The 20,331-nt window shown below is 45.4% G+C and overlaps 1 protein-coding gene across 15 annotated transcripts in view; it reads right to left on the bottom strand.

Moving 5' to 3' along the window:
- Positions 1–20,331, bottom strand: part of LOC129835956 (regulating synaptic membrane exocytosis protein 1-like) — a 117,444-nt gene that overhangs the window by 67,449 nt on the left and 29,664 nt on the right. For 10 of the 15 annotated variants that reach the window (XM_055901744.1, XM_055901653.1, XM_055901701.1 and 7 more), the window contains exons 2-3: positions 9,323–9,539; positions 1,029–1,040 (exon numbers count right to left, since the gene is read on the bottom strand). In XM_055901744.1, coding sequence (XP_055757719.1) covers positions 1,029–1,040; positions 9,323–9,539 — 229 coding nt within the window. Of the gene's footprint in view, positions 1–282; positions 301–1,028; positions 1,041–9,322; positions 9,540–11,684; positions 12,313–20,331 lie in introns of those variants that run through there. The other 5 variants (XM_055901663.1, XM_055901768.1, XM_055901753.1 and 2 more) reach the window with 3 other exon arrangements.

Genomic DNA, 20,331 nt, shown 5'->3' with positions numbered 1-20,331 from the left:
TGTGCCCTTGTACCCCCCAACAAACACCCTGTGCCCTTGTACCCCATTTTCCCCCCTCTCTTGTATATTATACCCAGTTCCCCCTGGCACAGCCATGCCCACAGCCATAGAGAGAGGAGTTGTGTAAGGGGGGTGCCCATCCAGGGGTGTCTAGGAATGCCCACCCAGACAGCCAGGCATGGCTCATGCTCGCCCACTTCCCAAATTGCAGCTGAAGTGTGACATTAAAGAACTACAGTTATAGTGACCCATGCAAAAACTCCATTACCCAGCAGGCCTTACCCTGTCCTTCACTATGAGACACTTTGCAAGAGGAAGAGACAGACAATGGATGCAGAATTAGTCAATGTTTTTACCCAGATATCCTTATTGAAGATAAAACAGTCTCTAGTACTGCACTACCAATGTCCATATTAGTGTAGACGGGACTACAGGCAGATATGCTTGGGGAAGTCCATGGTAAAATACCATAGTGATAGACAGAGATAGTATCTAATCGTATTTTTTTCTACGCAAGGCAAAATGGTCTCTATGACTGTATCTGCCAATGCCCAGAGTCTGGAATCTGGACTACAGACAGATACAGTATGTGTGTGGAAGTCCAAGGATAAAGGCTAGCCTTTTAGTATTAGAGAAAAGCCTGGACTGAACTGTCAGGGAATCATTCTGTTCGGTGTAAGTCATTAATCCATAGGTGGATTTGACCACTTTGGCCACGTTCCAATCTGATAACTTACTCCCTTCACTTCAGCCTTTGTGGACACCCACTTCTTGGATTGTTGTGAGTTAGGTTTTATTAACAAAGGAATATACCTCGACCTTGCCAACATCGAAAAGGCTTGGCATAGTACTACAGTAGTTTATGCCATATCACTCACACAAATCCAGTCCACTTAAAAGGGGAAGTCTACAGGGCAGGAGGGAAGGGGGTCAAAACTTTGGGATTGGAACGCAGCCATTGGGTGATTTTCAAAGGGACACATAGGTTATATTCACAGTACAGTAGAGAGCACAGAAAAGATGCTAACCACTTTGTCCTCCTGTAGTGGCATGTAGTCCAGGTAGCAGTGAGAAAGTGAAAAGGAAGTGAGGGAGGGAGTGGAGGAAGCAGAGGGAAGGATAGAGGGATGCAGTGGAGGAGTGGACAGTGAAAGAGAGACAGAGGTCAAATATAGGTTCATGGGACATGAGAAGGGACAGAGGAAAAAGAGAAAGAGAAAAAGGAGTGAGGGAATGGTGTAAACGTTTGTTAATACACATGAGCAAAATCCACAATACACACTTTTAATACACAGTTTAATCAGTGGTACAACCTGTAAGACGTGCAACAGTGGTGAAACACAGAGGGAGTTTGACAGCAAACATGCATGACTCGACATATCAGTCATGTGATGTCGGCATGACACATGACCTTTGTGTCACAGTGTCATGCAGGAACAGGAAATGGGGACAAGAAGAGCAACATGATACGTCATCTTACACAACCCTATATATAACTTCCTGTCTAGCTTACAATACAATATATACACTACCATTCAAAAGTTTGGGGTCATTTAGAAATATCCTTGGTTTTGAAAGAAAAGCAAATTTTTTGTCCATTAAAATAACATGAAATTGATCAGAAATACAGCGTAGACATTGTTAATGTTGTAAATGACTATTGTAGCTGGAAACGGCACATTTTTTATGGAATATCTACATAGGTGTACAGAGGCCCATCATCAGCAACCATCACTCCCGTGTTCCAATGGCACCTTGTGTTAGCTAATCCAAGTTGCTATTTTTTTTTAAAGGCTAACAGACACCTAACAAGTCCTCAAATGGCAGCTTCATTAAATAATACCCGCAAACATCAGTCTCAACGTCAACAGTGAAGAGGCGACTCCGGGATGCAGAGTTGCAAAGAAAAAGCCATATCTCAGACTGGCCAATAAAAATAAAAGATTAAGATGGGCAAAAGAACACAGACTCTGGACAGAGGAACTCTGCCTAGAAGGCCAGCATCCTGGAGTCGCCTCTTCACTGTTGTAACGGTCCTGACCTGTTTTCTGTTGTGTTTGTATGTGTTTATGGTCAGGGCGTGTGTTTTGGGTGGGCAGTCTATGTTTTCTGTTTCTATGTTGGTTTTGGGTTGCCTGGTATGGCTCTTGATTAGAGGCAGGTGGTTTGCGTTTTCCTCTAATTAAGAGTCATATTTAGGTAGGGTGTTCTCACTGTTTGTTTGTGGGTGATTGTCTTCCGTATCTGTGTTATGTCTTGCACCATACGGGACTGTTCGGTTGTTCGTTTCGTTTCGATGTAGTCTGTTCCTGTCCGTGAGTTTTACGTTTTAGTTTAGTAAGTTCATGTTCAGGTTTTTTCGTCTACGTCGTTTTCTTGTTTTGTAATTTTGAAAGTGTTTTGTTTTTCGTGTTGCCGTCGTTAATAATAAAGAGATGGCTTATTTCCCTAATGCTGCATTTTGGTCTACTGATCCTTCTCTCCTCTCCTCGTCCGAGGATGAGGAGAACGACAGCCCTTACAGAATCACCCACCAAACTAGGACCAAGCGGCAAGGGAGTGCTCAACAGAGCAACAAGGACTCCTGGACTTGGGAGGAGATCCTGGACGGTAGAGGACCTTGGGCTCAGCCAGGGGAATATCGCCGTCCCAAGGAGGAGTTGGAAGCAGCGAAGGCTGAGAGGCGCTGGTATGAGGAGGCAGCGCGGCGACGCGGTTGGGAGCCCGTGAGTCAGACCCAAAAATTTCTTGGGGGGGGGGCACACGAGGGGTGTGGCAAAGCCGGGTAGGATACCCGAGCCAACTCCCCGTGCTTACCGTGGAGGTAGAAGGCGTCGTACTGGTAAGACACCGTGTTATGCGGTAAAGCGCACGGTATCCCCAGTACGCGTGCTTAGCCCAGTGCGGGCTATTCCACCTTGCCGCACTGGGAGGGCTAAGTTGGGCATCGAGCCGGATGTCATGAAGCCGGCCCAACGTATCTGGCCTCCAGTACGTCTCCTCGGGCCGGCGTAGATGGCACCAGCCTTACAGGTGGTGTCCCCGGTTCGCCTGCATAGCCCAGTGCGGGCTATTCCACCTCGCCGCACTGGCAGGGCTACGGGGACCATTCAACCTGGTAGGGTTGGGGAGGCTCGGTGCTCAAGAGCACGTGTCCTCCTTCACGGTCCGGTTGACCCGGTGCCACCTCCATGTACCAGTCCTCCGGTGGCAGCCCCCCGTACCAGGCTGTCTCTCCGGGTTCTCTCTCCAGCTGTTTCCTCCTCTCCAGCGCAGCCAGTGCCTATACCACGCACCAGGCTGTCTCTCCTTCTCCTCCCTACAGAGCCGTCCTGCCATGACCAGCCAGAGCCGTCCTGCCATGACCAGCCAGAGCCGTCCTGCCATGACCAGCCAGAGCCGTCCTGCCATGACCAGCCAGAGCCGTCCTGCCATGACCAGCCAGAGCCGTCCTGCCATGACCAGCCAGAGCCGTCCTGCCATGACCAGCCAGAGCCGTCCTGCCATGACCTGCCAGAGCCGTCCTGCCATGACCTGCCAGAGCCGTCCTGCCATGACCTGCCAGAGCCGTCCTGCTATGACCTGCCAGAGCCGTCCAGCCAGGACCTGCCAGAGCCGTCCAGCCAGGACCTGCCAGAGCCGTCCAGCCAGGACCTGCCAGAGCCGTCCAGCCAGGACCTGCCAGAGCCGTCCAGCCAGGACCTGCCAGAGCCGTCCAGCCAGGACCTGCCAGAGCCGTCCAGCCAGGACCTGCCAGCCAGGATCTGCCAGAGTCCCTCAGCCGGGATCTGCCAGAGTCCCTCAGCCGGGATCTGCCAGAGTCCCTCAGCCGGGATCTGCCAGAGTCCCTCAGCCGGGATCTGCCAGAGTCCCTCAGCCGGGATGAGGAGAACGACAGCCCTTACAACTGTTGACGTTGAGACTGGTGTTTTGTGGGTACTATTTAAGGAATCTGCCAGTTGAGGACTTGTGAGGTGTCTGTTTCTCAAACTAGACACTCTAATGTACTTGTCCTCTTGCTCAGTTGTGCACCGGGGCCTCCACTCCTCTTTCTATTCTGGTTAGAGCCAGTTTGCGCTGTTCTGTGACTGGAGTAGTGCACAGCGTTGTACAAGATCTTCAGTTTCTTGACAATTTCTCACATAGAATAGCCTTAATTTCTCAGAACAAGAATAAACGGATGAATTTTAGAAGAAAGTTATTTGTTTCTGGCCATTTTGAGCCTGTAATCGAACCCACAAATGCTGATGCTCCAGATACTCAACTAGTCTAAAGAAGGCCAGTTTTATTGCTTCTTTAATCAGGACAACAGTTTTCAGTTGTGCTAACATAATTGCAAAAGGGTTTTCTAATGATCAATTAGCCTTTTAATATGATAAACTTGGATTAGCTAACACAACGTGCCATTGGAACACAGGAGTGATGGTTGCTGATAATGGGCCTCTGTACGCCTATGTAGATATTCCATAACAAATCATTCGTTTCCAGCTACAATAGTCATTTACAACATTAACAATGTCTACACTGTATTTCTGATCAATTTGATGTTATTTTAATGGACAAAAAATGTGCTTTTCTTTCAAAACCAAGGACATTTCTAAGTGACCCCAAACTTTTGAAAGATAGTGCAGGTCTACTTCCAATCAATATATGAGCCTGTATTTAAATAGCATCTAGGATAAGTTTGCTGATCTAGGAAAAGTTTTCCCTTTCAAATCATAATGAATATGTTTATACAAACAGGGGGGACCTGACCTTAGATCAGCACTCTGACCTTAGGGGACCTGACCTTAGATCAGAGTTTTTTTTTATGAATACAGACCCTGCTTTTAATATCTGCTGTTTGGTGAGCTATTATAGATACAGAAATGTGACTTTTATAACACAACATGACTATGAGGACAGGCTGGGGGGGAGGGACAGGTTAAGTAGTAGCAAAATGAGTGGGTGGCACAGATTGTGTCGGGCATCACCATGTAACTGTAATGCCTTCTGCAGGTCAATGCTGTGTACTGCATCGGGTCTCTGTCGATTTTGTGAATGTGATTATTCGGCACAGGGTGAATTGGGGTTTGTCACGACAATATCAATGTTTTGTGAGTTACTGTGACTTATATGCCGCTAGTATAGAAGTCAATACATCTGATTATGATTGAGGCCATTTTGAGTCAAATATCAATTTTGTGTAACTACAATGAAAAAGCTGCACCTGCACAACATGACCAAAAGTATGTGGACACCTGATTGTCGAACATCTCATTCCAAAATCATGGGCATTAATATGGAGTTGGTCCACCCTTTGCTGCTATAACAGCTTCCACTCTTCTGGGAAGGCTTTCCACTAGATGTTGGAACATTACTGTGGGGACTTGCTTCCATTCAGCCATAAGAGCATTAGGGAGGTCCGGCACTGATGTTGGGCGATTAAGCCTGGCTCGCAGTCGGCATTCCAATTCATCCCAAAGGTATTCGATGGGGTGGAGGTCAGGGCTCTCTGCAGGCCAATCAAGTTCTTCCACACCGATCTTGATAAACCATTTCTGTGTGGACCTTGCTTTGTGCAAGGGGGCATTGTCATGCTGAAACAGGAAAGGGCCTTTGCCAAACTGTTGCCACAACTTGGAAGCACAGAATCATATATAATGTCATTGTAGCGTTAAGATTTCCCTTCACTGGAACTAAGGGGCCTAGTCCTAACCATGAAAAACAGCCCCAGACCATTATTCCTCCTCCACCAAACTTTACAGTTGGCACTATGCATTGGGGCAGGTAGCATTCTCCTGGCATCCGCCAAACCCAGATTTGTCCGTTGGACTGCCAGATGGTGAAGCGCAATTCATCTCTCCAGAGAACTCGTTTCCACTGCTCCAGAGTCCAATGGCGGCAAGCTTTAAAGCACTCCAGCTGACGCTTGACATTGCGCATGGCGATCTTAGGCTTGTGTGCGCCTGCTCGGCCATGGAAACCCATTTCATGAAACTCCCGACGAACAGTTCATGCTGACCTTGTTTCCAGAGGCATTTTTTGGAACGTGGTAGTGAGTGTCGCAACCGAGGACAGACGATTTTTACGCGTAGCATGCTCCAGTACTCGGCGGTCCCATTCTGTGAGCTTGTGTGGCCTACCACTTCGCAGCTGAGACGTTGTTGCTCCGAGATGTTTCCACTTCACAATAACAGCAGTTACAATTGAACGGGGAAGCTCTAGTAGGGCAGAAATTTGACAAATTGACTTGTTGGAAAGATGGCATCCTATGATGGTGTCACATTGAAAGTCAATGAGCTCTTCAGTAAGGCCCTTCTACTGCCAATGTTTGTCTATGGGGATTGCATGGCTGTGTGTGTCACGCCCTGGCCATAGAGAGGTTTATATTCTCTATTTTGGTTAGGCCAGGGTGTGACTATGGTGAGCATTCTAGTTTCTTTATTTCTATGTTTTCTTTTTCTTTGTGTTTGGCCGGGTGTGGTTCTCAATCAGGCAGCTGTCTATCGTTGTCTCTGATTGAGAACCATACGTAGGTAGCTCTTTTTTCCACCTGTGTTTGTGGGAAGTTGACTTTGTTTAGCCTTTGAGCTTCCCGGTTTGTTTTTGTAGTGTTTATTGTTTTGTTCGGCGTCATTTTTAAAATAAAATAAAATGTACGCTTACAACGCTGCACCTTGGTCCTCTCCTTTAAACAGCCGTGACAGTGCGCTCAATCTTTTGCACCTGTCAGCAACGGGTGTGGGTGAAATAGCCGAATCCACTAATTTGAAGGAGTGTCCACATACTTTTGTATATACAGTGTATCTTCTGTATAACTTACTGAACATCAGTCCTGTAGAACCAATTTATAGTTTGATAGATTCATATCATTTTAACTCGCAGGTCTGGAAAAATACATTAAAGCTACTGCTAAGATTGGACCCTTTTTTTTCAATTTTAGGCTAAAATTACATACCCAAATCTAACTGCCTGTAGCTCAGGACCTGAAGCAAGGATATGCATATTCGATATACCATTTGAAAGGAAACAATTTGAAGTTTGTAGAAATGTGAAATGAATGTAGGAGAATATAGAACATTAGATCTGGTAAAAGATAATACAAAGAAAAAAACATGCGTTTTTTTGTATTTTTTTTGTACCATCTCTGAAATGCAAGAGAAAGGCCATAGTGTATTATTCCAGCCCAGGTGCAATTTATATATTGGCCACTAGATGGCAGCAGTGTATGTGCAAAGTTATAGACTGATCCAATGAACCATTGCATTTCTGTTCAAACTGTTGTGTCAAGCCTGCCCAAAAGTGCCTAATTGGTTTATTAATAACTTTTCAAGTTTATAACTGTGCTCTCTCCTCAAACAATAACATGGTATTCTTTCACTGTAACAGCTACTGTAAATTGGACAGTGCTGTTAGATTAACAAGAATTTAAGCTTTTTGCCAGTATCAGATATGTCTATGTCCTGGGAAATGTTCTTGTTACTTACAACCTCATGCTAATCACATTAGCCTACGTTAGCTCAACCGTCCCGAGGGGAACCCACCAATCCTGTAAATGTTAAAAATGCTCTCTGGGATCTTGATCACAACAAATTTGTAACATACTGCATGAATTTGATTTGTAACATATCAAACAAAATGCTAAATTCGTATGATATCATACCTGTCACACGAAATGGATGGTGTAGTACACAATTAAATTACGTAGTACACAATTGGATGACGTAGCACACAAAAAAACGGGGACCCGTTTTGGCTCGTGAGCACCACTTTCAAAACTACTGGCTGATATTATACAAAGGTTTGAGAGCGCATCTTTAAGTAATGCAAAGAGTGGGCCTTTTTGACATGAGTGACACAAACGGAAGTAATGTAAGGAAACGTGCTTAGCATCCGCCCTGTCAAACACATGTACGTTTTGACCGACTCAGCACTGGAGAGATGCATGAAGTGCTCGGGCTTAAATTTGACATGAGGTACACCGACGTGTTGTACTAAACCGGAAAACATGAATAGGAGGGAGAGTTTTATGTAATAAAACAAAAGTTTTTAAATTTAAACTAATCCTGTTATTCTGCTTGGCTGGAGATAGAGGGGAGAGTAGGATGAGGGATCAAGGAAGGAAGTACCACTTGAGAGAGTGCCGGTCAGAAGCCATCTCTCCAGTCTACACTGCCTACACACACAGGCTGTAATACGCACACAATACAACAGCAGCCTACACAAAAATACTCTTACACACATAGATTACAGCCTACACAAAAATACCCTTACACACATAATAGATTACAGCCTACGCAAAAGTACCCATAAATACACCATAAATACTGACACTGATACACAGACACACACACTAATACTGACTCAAGCCTACACCGTATTTTCTTCTCTGCCCAGTGAGAGACGTTACTTCAAACTACCTTTGAAATAAACTGCAATAGTGCTCAAACTAATTCTTGGCATACTTTACTATTGATTTGAGTTCCTAGCCCTTGTTTCACTGTAGTATTAGCTCCATATTGATGGAATTTCTAATAGAGACAACACTACTAGTGGCCGGTTATCATTATCCATAATTCATTTTATAGAATTATCCAATAATAAGTCCACAGTCTGGGCCAAAGCTTGATCCTGTGTCCTGCTCCCTGTGTGACTCTGGGTTCCAGCTGGGCCTAGCGGATCTGGAACAGATTGGCGCCCAGCAGGCCCAGGGACCAGGGCCCACAGTCAGGTAAGACACCCAGGAGGAGGGCCTCTCTCTTGGGCTGGACATGAGATGGAGAGGGGCCCAGATGGGATGGGGTGGAGCGGGACTTGGGCTTAAAATAACGCCCACATATGGTGAGTATGGACGCCGCCGCATCTCACAGCACACGCTTCCTCTGGCACTGGGGAGCTAGACTAAATCAACTAGAACCAACGCTGTATCATTCACAAGGTTTGGGCTCTGGGGAATGTGACTGTCTTATTTATAGGGATGTTGAGCGGAACTGCAGATTATGTGTCAATACTGTAAACGTTGAATGGTGTTTCTGGTTGGGAGCTTGTCCATTCTGTGTAAAGGACTACATACTAGGTGCTCCTAGGTTTTATATTACAGGGTCGCTATTTTGAAAAACTGTGACACACCTGAGGATGGATTGAAGCTTTAAAACAACTCCAATACACTTTGACCGACCAAAGTGTGACAGAGCCCCGGACGCCAACACACACAACATAAAAGCAGCCATCTTGACAAAACAAATGAACAAAGGGAACGGATGACGGGGGTAACGAAGACGAAGGGAAGGGATGGAGGAAGAAGAAGGGGTGGAGGCAGGGATTCTTAACGGTTTCTCACGTTGTTGGAGCGCAGGGAGACGCGTCCGCCGCAGCGGGCGCAGAATTTGGTCTGGCAGTAGGAGCAGTGGTGTCCGCAGCCGTCGGCGAACTTGGTCTTGCGGCAGATGCCGCAGGTGGGGGCGTCGTCCTTGTGCTGGCCCTGCTGCTGGCGCCGCGTCTCCACGCCGATGCGACGCACCTGCTCCTTATAACTCTCAAACTGCTGGTGCAGCGTCCTGAGGGAGGGAGGAGAGAGAAGAGGAGAGAAGTTATTCGTATGCTTATTATGTTTTTATTGAGAGAGAGATAGAGACAGACAGACAGACAGACAGACAGACAGACAGACAGACAGACAGACAGACAGACAGACAGACAGACAGACAGACAGACAGACAAACACAGAGGTGAGAGCGAGAGAGGCTAATTATCATAATCCAGAAAAGAGCCGTAAAATTCTACAACCGCCTAAAAGGAAGCAATTCCCAAAACTTTCCATAACAAAGTTATCACCTACAGAGAGATGAACCTGGAGAAGAGTCCCCTAAGCAAGCTGGTCCTGGGGCTCTGTTCACAAACACAAACAGACCCCACAGTGCCCCAGAACAGCAACACAACCCGACCAAATCATGAGAAAAATATATAATTACTTGACACTTTGGAAATAATTAAAAGAATTAACAAAATTAGCAAACTAGAATGCTATTTGGCCCTAAACAGAGAGTACACAGCGGCAGAATACCTGCCCACTGTGACTGACCCAAAATTAAGGAAATATTTGACTATGTACAGACTCAGTGAGTATAGCCTTGCTATTGAGAAAGACCGCTGAAGGCAAACCTGGCTCTCAAGAGAAGACAGGCTATGTGCACACTGGCCACAAAATGAGGTGGAAACTGAGCTGCACTTCCTAACCTCCTGCCAAATGTATGACCATATTAGAGACACATATTTCCCTCAGATTACACAGACCCACAAAGAATTCAAAAACAAATCCAATTTTGATAAACTCCCATATCTACTGGGTGAAATACCACAGTGTGCCATCACAGCAGCAAGATTTGTGACCTGTTGCCACAAGAAAAGGGCAACCAGTGAAGAACAAACAGCATTGTAAATACAACCCATATTTATGTTTATTAATTTTCCCTTTTATACTTTAACTATTTGCACATCATTACAAAACTGTATATATACATATGACATTTGAAATGTCTTTCTTTTTTGGAACTTTTGTAAGTGTAAAATGTACAGTATATTTTTTATTGTTTATTATCTATTTCACTTGCATTGGCAATGTAAACATACATATTCCATGCAAATAAATAGAGAGAGAGAGAGAGAGAGAGAGAGAGAGAGAGAGAGAGAGAGAGAGAGAGAGAGAGAGAGAGAGAGAGAGAGAGAAGGAGAGAGAGAGAGAGAGACCTAGAGAGAGAAAGTTGACATTAAGAGAAATTAGGGAGAAAAAAGTTGTTACAGCTCAAATGGAAATATGCGATGACCTTAAGCATAGTTTTCACAGCTGGACAGATAATAATGATGGTGAATACGTTAAATTTAGTTATACTTGCTATCAACAACCACTTGTTTCAATAACATGTTCTGAAAGTGTGGATGACTGCATTACTTCAGTTTGCAGGGAAACAGTCAGGAACCAATTAAAACAACAGATGAAAGGAGTGTACCTAGCTGAGAATAAATCACACCATAAATAACTTGAAGTCGAGACTCCTCACTCCTTCCCCTTCTCTCTGCCTCTGCTTTCCCAGGAACCAAAATAACCCATTTGTGAATTGCAAATGAGTCCGTGTGAAAACTGAAAATCCTTCCCACATTTCCCTCCCCAACAATATTGTCAAAGGACATTAGCATATGATTTCACTCATTTACAGGACCCAGACAGTCTATTTAATTACCGTGGTGTGTGCTTGCGTGCGTGCGTGCGTGCGAGAGAGAGAGACATAGAGACCTGATAGAGACCATAGAGACCATAGAGACCTGATAACTTAATTGACAGTCACACTTTGAAAACTGGTCCTGACCTGTCTTCAGTAAAGCCAGAGGACAAAGGTGTCTGTCTAGTCTCGCCATGAAAGACTTCCCTGACATCTGGCATAACTGACTGACAAGGGCAGACAGGATATACCCCATAGCACAATAATACATTTCTGGAGGGAATATGCCATTACGTGACTCAATGTACTGCATTCCAGGTGCTTGCCCTTTTCAGATAACAAAAATCCAGACTTTCTCCAAGCAAAATGAATACTAACTGAGACGTTTACATAATTGAGAGTGTTTACCCAACTGACATATGACGATAATATTGCAATCTTATGATAACATGTCATTTTATGGAAATACGATTGAATAAGACAAGTCACCTGTTTTTGCGGAATACAGCCATTTCCTTGTGTGTTTAGTCAATGACCTCAGAATGCGTAACAGGACGAACACACAACTCCCAATCTGATGTCAACAACACTGAACAACACTCGCTGAAATCGTTCGAACATTTAACAGTCTTCCGCCATGTCCTGCTCATAGCACCCAAGAAAGGAAGAGTTATAAATTGCCAGAAATAATATTTAGATAAGACTTTTCACACCCCTAAAATGGCAATTTAGATTTTCTCAAAATGGCTTCAGAATGACTGCATAGAAGTTTCTGGAAAGATCCCTTATTCATCCACAGGAAGACTCTTCAGAAAACGCCAAAACTACTCTCTACATATCACACATAACGCCTCTTCATAGGTCCCCAGAAAGACTTCAGAAAGTCTGCTGAAAGAGTGTGCAAGTAGCAGGTAAGTGTAGTTAATGCTACGCCTCCCGGTCTACATAATGCTACGCCTCCCGGTCTACATAATGCTACGTCTCCCGGTCTACAGTCCTCATGCCTAGCAGACATATAGCAGACTGCGGTCCAGGGGAGCTGGAACAGGGAAAAGACTTGGGACGATCTTGGCTTGCCAGGTGACATCACACATTGAGATTAAGCCGTGATGTGAATGTCAAGGTGACAATGACGTTACCCAAGACTGGATCTAGGCCAGAGAGGTGAAAATACACACACAGATTGACCAGGTGATACCACAGAGATGATGCCATGACGTGAACATGTACCAAAGGCTGTTATAACCACCTTCAAGGTGACGTCGCTGCTACATAAGGCTGTTATGACCACCCTCAAGGGGATGTTGATGCTACATAAGGCTGTTATGACCACCTGCAAGGTGACGTCGCTGCTACATAAGGCTGTTATGACCACCCTCAAGGGGATGTTGATGCTACATAAGGCTGTTATAACCACCTTCAAAGTGACGTCGCTGCTACATAAGGCTGTTATGACCACCCTCAAGGGGATGTTGATGCTACATAAGGCTGTTATGACCAACTTCAAGGTGACGTCGCTGCTACATAAGGCTGTTATGACCACCCTCAAGGGGATGTTGATGCTACATAAGGCTGTTATGACCACCCTCAAGGTGATGTTGATGCTACATAAGGCTGCTATGACCACCACAAAGTCACTCTTCAAGGTTAAGGATCCAAAGCTCATCAAGTTTGAATCGTATGAGAGACGACACATTAATGTGTTTCAGAACAGTTTGCGTTGTACATTTCTTAATGTAGCAAGCTATTTTTAAGTTAAAAAGCTGTGCGAAGGCCTGTTTGAAGGTTGTTCTCAACATATTATAACCTTGAGGACCTACGTCAAAGCATCAATGGAATCCAAACTCTTTGAAATCAATTCAGCATCTGTGATATATGAAATATGATCTGTTGTTCTTATCATTTCACATGGAGACAAATCTACAGGTGGTGATGCTCAAGTCAATGATGCTCTCTGTCTATAAGACAAACTAGGAAGTAATGCGAAGCGAGCGATGTCATTGGTCGGCGGTGGCACTGAATTGACCCTTGAGTGGAATCTGTCAGACCAATCGAAGTCCAGCGCCTGAGGCAACAACCGGCGCCATGGGAACAGCTGTCAGAAACAGAGAGTGCACGGCCTGTAGTCATGGAAAAACTGCCCGCGTTAACACCCTGGTGTCATGGTGTGTCAGAGAACCAGCTGTTAGTGTTCCTAGAGAGGACAGTAGATAACAACTTGGCTTTATCTGACTGGTCGATTGATCTTTCTCTAAAAGGCAGGGGTTAGCGCCCGGGTAAATTTAGGGAAAAAACAGATTTACTTTTATCTGTCAGGGGGAAATGAACATTACATAATAAACTCGGAAGTTATATCAAAATGGGAATTGACAATTCCACACCAAACCACCCAGACTCTGTTTGGAAAGCAATATGCATGGCATGCTCCCCTGAAGCACCGAACTAATTAAAGAAAACTACTATTTGAGTACGAACCATAAATAAATTAAATTGTTTCTGAAGCATACAGCAGTATTTGTGAACAGCTTTGAACGCCGGGCATGGTGTCTATGACACATCTCTCCATGGTGGTGAGCAGCAGACTACAGACTCACCCGTGAACACAGTGGAGTGAACACAGCCTGGCCAAGGGAAAGGAGGACTAGGAGACATGGTGAGCAGGGCAGGAGAGGGGCCGTGCAATATGGTCGCCGTGATAGGGGGAATAGAGGACAGGAGTGTGCTTCCGAAACAACGGCTGCATCCCGATTATCCACCCTTATCCGGAAGTGTGCACTTGCACACTTTCTCACATGGACTTCACTTAAGAATGGTGAAAACTCCCTCCAGTCAATGCTTTCACCAATCAAATATTTTACATCCATTACAGAGCGTGTTCAAGTTCACAATTCTGGAAAAGGGTGTGGACTTGGGAAGCAGCCCGTTGTAGCCTGATACGGTTCTGGGGTTGGCTGGGGGGCCCTTCGCCCTGTGCAACTGGGTCCTGGACTTCCTGATGGGCCGCCCCCAGGTGGTGAAGGTAGGAAACATCACCTCCACTCCGCTGATCCTCAACACTAGGGCCCCACAAGGGTGCATGCTCAGCCCCCTCCTATACTCCCTGTTCACCCATGACTGCATGCATCTCAATCATCAAGTTTGCAGACGACACAACATTAGTAGGCTTGATTACCAACGATGACAAGACAGCCTACAGGGAGGAGGTGAGGGCTCTGTGAGTGTGGTGCCTGGAAAACATCTTCTCACTCAACGTCAACAAAACAAAGGAGATGATCGTGTACTTCAGGAAACAGGCAGAGGGTGCACCCCACTATCTACATTGACAGTGGAGAAGGTGGAAAGCTTCAAGTTCCTTGGTGTAAACATCACTGACAAACTGAAATGGACCACCCATACAGACAGTGTGGTGAATAAAGCGCAACAGAGTCTCTTCAACCTCAGGAGGGTAAAGAAATTTGGCTTGTCACCTAAAATCCTCACAATTTTTTACAGATGCACAATTGAAAGCATTCTGTCGGGCTGTATCCCCGCCTGGTACGACAACTGCACCACCAGCAACCGCAAGGCTCTCCAGAGGGTGGTGCGGTCTGCCCAACACATTACCAGGGGCAAACTACCTGCCGTTCAGGATACCTTTAGCAGCCGATGTCACAAGAAGTCCAAAAAGATCATCAAGGACATCAACCACCAGAGCCACTGCCTGTTCACCCCACTATCATCCAGAAGGTGAGGTCAGTACAGGTGTATCAAAGCTGGGACCCAGAGACTGAAAAACAGCTTCTATCTCAAGGCCATCAGACTGTTAAACAGCCATCACTAGCACATTAGAGGCTACTGCCTATAGGCATAGACTATGAATCACTGGCCACTTTAAGGAATGGAACACTAGTCACTTTAATAATGTTTACATATCTGGCATTACTCATCTCATATGTATATACTGTATTCTATACTATTCTACGGTATCTTAGTCACTCAATAATGTTTACTTAGCTTGCGTTACTCATTTCATATGTATATACTGTATTCTTGTCACGAATCCCGCTTCCTGAGTCTGGGTTTGCCTGTGTGTCTGTCCTGGAGTGTGTTTCAGGTGTCCTGGAACGCACCCTGTCTGGTTGCCGGGCGAATTAGCTCATTGGGAGATTGATTTCACCCGCACCTGTTTCCCGTCAGTAATCTGCACACCTGTCCTGATCATCATCTCTACCCTTCATAAGCTCTGACCTGACTTCCATTCCCTGCTGGATCGTTAGCCATGAACAGTATGTTGTGCCTGAGTACCAGAGTCCAGTTGGATAGAATTTGTTTTGTTGTTTTCATTTACGTATTGCTTGCCTTGAACTTACCTCCGTTTGTTTTGCCTTCAGTTACTCACCTGGATCATTCACTCCATTCCCGCCTGGTTGACAGAGGATTCTACTACTACATTGGATTCAAAATCTATTCCCCCTCAGGAGACTGAAAAGATTTGGCATGGGTCCTCAGATCCTAAAAAGGTTCTACAGCTGCACCATCGAGAGCATCCTGACTGGTGGCATCACTGCCTGGTATGGCAACGGCTCGGCCTCCAACCGCAAGGAACTACAGAGGGTAGTGCAAACGGCCCAGTTCATCACTGGGCCAAGCTTCCTGCCATCCAGGACCTCTATACCAGGCGTTGTCAGAGGAAGGCCCTACAAATTGCCAAAGACTCCAGCCACCTAGTCATAGACTGTTCTCTCTGCTACTGCACGGCAAGCGGTACCGGAGCAGCAAGTTTAGGTCCAAGAGGCTTCTAAACAGCTTCTACCCACAAGCCATAAGACTCCTGAACATCTAGTCAAATGGCTACCCAGACTATTTGCATTCCCCCCCACCCCCTCTTTACACCACTGATACTCTCTGTTGTCATCGATGCATTGCCACTTTAATAACTCTACCTACATGTACATACTACCTCAACTAACCGGTGCCCCCGCACATTGACTCTGTATTGGTACCCCCCTGTATATAGTCTCGCCATTGTTACTTTACTGCTGCTCTTTAATTACTTGTTACTTCTATCTCTTATTCTTATCCATATTTTTTTGAAACTGCATTGATGGTTAGGGGCTCGTAAGTAAGCATTTCACTGTAAGGTCTACACCTGTTGTATTCGGCGCATGTAACTAATACAATTTGATTTGATTTGATTTAATGTTTACATATCTGGCATTACTCATCTCATGTGCATATACTGTTTTCTATACTATTCTACTGTATTTTAGTCCGTTCTGCTTTGACATCGCTCGTCCATATCTATATATGTATGTGACCAATACAATTTGATTTGATTTGATTTTGATGGCACCATTGGCACACCGGGGCCAGACACATTCACTCGCACACACACACACACATCGGAGACAGAGAGACAGTCTGGTGCTCTAAGTGCTGACACAGACTTCTTCCTACATCCTGGTATCTCTCTCCTCTGACACCAAGCTGGCAGCGCCATCACACACACTCATTTATTCAATAGCATCACTTCATCAACTCTCTCTCTCTCTCTCTCTCTCTCAATGTGTCTCTCTAACTCTCTGGATCTAAAACTGCAGTCTATCTTTCTCTGTACCTCTGTCTCAAATGAATCCAATTCAATTCAAGGGCATTATTGGCATGGGAAACATATGTTAACATTGCCAAAGCAAGTGAAATAGATATCACCTTTTTTCAACCGAAGTGAAATAAACAATAAAAATGAATAGTAAACAATACACTCACAAAAGTTCCAAAAGAATAAAGACATTACAAATGTCATATTATGTGTAAATAGTTAAATAAACATAAATAATGGTTGTATTTACAATGGTGTTTGTGCTTCACTGGCTGCCATTTTCTTGTGGCAACAGGTCACTCTCTCTCTCGCTCTCTCTCACTTTACCTCTCTCTTTCTCTCTTTCGCTCTCTCTCTCGCTTTACCTCTCTCTCTCTCTCTCTCTCGCTCTCTCTCTCTCTCTCTCTCTCTCTCTCACTTTACCTCTCTCTCTCTCTCTCTCTCTCTCTCACTTTACCTCTCTCTCTCAAACCTCCAACCATGTCTTTTTTCTAGGCTCACCTTTAAAAACTATCAGTTGACTATTCAGTCGACATAGTTTTGGGTTTGCTATTGATGACTAAACCAGCCAACTTCCTTCCTTTTGAACTCCCTCTTGTTGAACCCTCCAGAGAGAAATACATTACAGCATTCCAAACACCCATCCAAATGCGAAAAGATTACAGCATTGATCGTTCATGGCCTGTACATCCTATCCAGGAATTATCTTTCTATCCTGGAGTCAAACTCATCGCATGTCACATGCCTGTCTCTCCTGGGAGGATTGCTGAGTGCAGGAAGCATGGTGTTGCCCCCATTATGCCAGCCTTGGAATAGGCACAAAGGGAGCTACTACACACACACACACACACACACACACACACACACACACACACACACACACACACACACACACACACACACACACACACACACACACACACACACACACACACACACACACACACACACACACACACACACACACACACACTCACAAGCATACACACGCACACATACTCACGGCTGCGACGGGGGTCGGGGGTCTTCTATATTCAGCTCACCGTGAAGGAGTCCCTCTCTCCTTCTGTCTCTCTCTCTCTCTCTCCTTTGGTCTCTTCCTCTCTCCTTCTGTCTCTCCATCTCTCTCTCTCTCGCTCTCTCCTTCGGTCTCTCCCTCTCTCCTGTCTCTCTCTCTCACTCTCTCTCTCTCTCTCTCTCGCTCTCTCCTTCTGTCTCTCCATCTCTCTCCTTCTGTCTCTCCTTTGGTCTCTCCCTCTCTCCTTCTGTCTCTCCCTCCCTCTCTCTCTCTCTCTCTCTCTCGCTCCGACTCTCTATCCCTCTCTCTGTATCTCCCTCCTTCTGTTTCTCCCTCTCTCCTTCTCTCTCTCTCTATCGCTCCATTTATCCATGGAGAGTTGTTAATTAGCGCTGCTATGAATACATTGCCGGAAGAAGGAGGTGGTGTGTGTGTTTGTTTGTGTGTGTGTGTGTGTGTGTGTGTGTGTGTGTGTGTGTGTGTGTGTGTGTGTGTGTGTGTGTGTGTGTGTGTGTGTGTGTGTGTGTGTGTGTGTGTGTGTGTGTGTGTGTGTGTGTGTGTGTGTGTGTGTGTGTGTGTGTGTGTGTGTGGAGAGAAGGAGGAAGAGGAGAAGGGGGTGGGTACTATTTCTGTCCCGTCAACTGATTCACCAGACTAATACCTAGCACGCTTCCTCAGTCTGACAGGATGAGAAAACAGACTCTCTCGCTCTCTCTCTCCGTGAGCAATGGACTGGATGCACCGCTGACCTCCCTGACCTTTGACCTCGCCATGGAAACAGTCATTAGAGATCAAGCTGATGTAATTCATGATGTAATTGATACAGACTGCTTTTGAGGAATAGGGGTGTGGCTGGTTGTGTGAAAGTTAAAATGAGAGAGAGAGAGAGAGAGAGAGAGAGAGAGAGAGAGAGAGAGAGAGAGAGAGAGAGAGAGAGAGAGAGAGAGAGAATAGCTCGGTCTAAACATCAGCACCACAGGTAACTTTCACAAAGCTGTGAACGATCTGAGAGACAAGGCAAGAAGGGCCTTCTATGCCATCTGAAGGAACAGAAAATTCGGCATACCAATTAGGGTCTGGGTAAAAATGATTGAATCTGTTATAGAACCCATTGCCCTTTATGGTTCACGAAATGGGACAAACACCAAATTGAAACTCTGCATGCAGAATTCAGCAAAAATATTCCTTGTGTACAACGTAAAACACAGAATAATGCATGCAGGGCAGAATTAGGCCGATACCCGCTAATTATGAAAATCCAGAAAAGAGTCATTGAAATTCTACAACCACCTAAAATGAAGCGATTCCCACACCTTTCATAATAAAGCCATCACCTACAGAGAGATGAACCTGGAGAAGAGTCCCCTAAGCAAGCTGGTCCTGGGGCTCTGTTCACAAACACAAACAGACACCACAGAGCCCAAGTACAGCAAAACATTTAGACCCGACCAAATCATGAGAAAACAAAAAAATAATTACTTGACACATTGGAAAGAATTAACAAAAGAACTGAGCAAACTAGAATGCTATTTGGCATGAAACAGAGAGTACACAGTGGCAGAATACCTGACCACTGTGACTGACCCAAACTTCAGGAAAGCTTTTGACTATGTACAGACTCAGTGAGCAAAGCCTTGCTATTGAGAAAGGCCAATGTAGGTAGACCTGGCTCTCAAGAGAAGACAGGCTATGTGCACACTGCCCACAAAATGAGGTGGAAACTGAGCTGCACTTCCTAACCTCCTGCCAAATGTATGACCATACTAGAGACACATATTTCCCTCAGATTACACAGATCCACAATTTTTTTTTAAATAAACCCAATTTTGATAAACTCCCATATCCACTGGGTGAAATGCCACAGTGTGTCATCACAGGAGCAAGATTTGTGACCTGTTGCCTTAAGAAAAGTGAAGACCAGTGAAGAAGAGAGAGAGGAGAGAGAGAGAGAGAGAGAAGAGAGAGAGGGAGAGAGAGAGAGAGAGAGGGAGAGAGAGAGAAATATAATAAAGAGGAGCTTATAGGGAGGAGAGAGTGAAAAAGGGACGGAAAACATGTGTCCCTTGAACCCATCAACCCATTGAAAAAACAGGAGACAGACACAGACAGAAAGAGAGGAATGAAATGAAAAGAAGAAGAGAGAATCCTTGCCCAAGATGGAAACCAGCATGGGCCTAAAGCAGCGGAGGAGAGGAGAGGAGAGGAGAGATGCATCCGGAGTCATTCTATAAATAACCTCTTGAGGAGTAGAGGGGAAGACAGGAGAGGAGGACAAGAGGGAGATGAAAGGATGGCGAGATGGAGAGAGAAGGATGGGGGCACAGGCAGTCGGGGGAGTGGAGTGGAAGACAGGGGAGTAGGAGGAGGAGACGAGAGGGGGATGGAGGGAAGAGAGAGAAAGAGGGATGGAGGCACAGACTGGCAGATCACTCCGGTAAACAGACCAATACAGCACGTCAGGGAGACCTCGCCCCATGAGACCGACCAATCCGATGCGATCCCTGGGCCAACGATAGAGAACGTTAGGATGTTGACATGGC

Source organism: Salvelinus fontinalis, chromosome 3 (genome assembly GCF_029448725.1).
Source record: "Salvelinus fontinalis isolate EN_2023a chromosome 3, ASM2944872v1, whole genome shotgun sequence".
Taxonomy (NCBI): domain Eukaryota; kingdom Metazoa; phylum Chordata; class Actinopteri; order Salmoniformes; family Salmonidae; genus Salvelinus; species Salvelinus fontinalis.
Note: the sequence above shows the minus strand (reverse complement) of the source record. Positions and strands in the feature narration are given on the sequence as shown.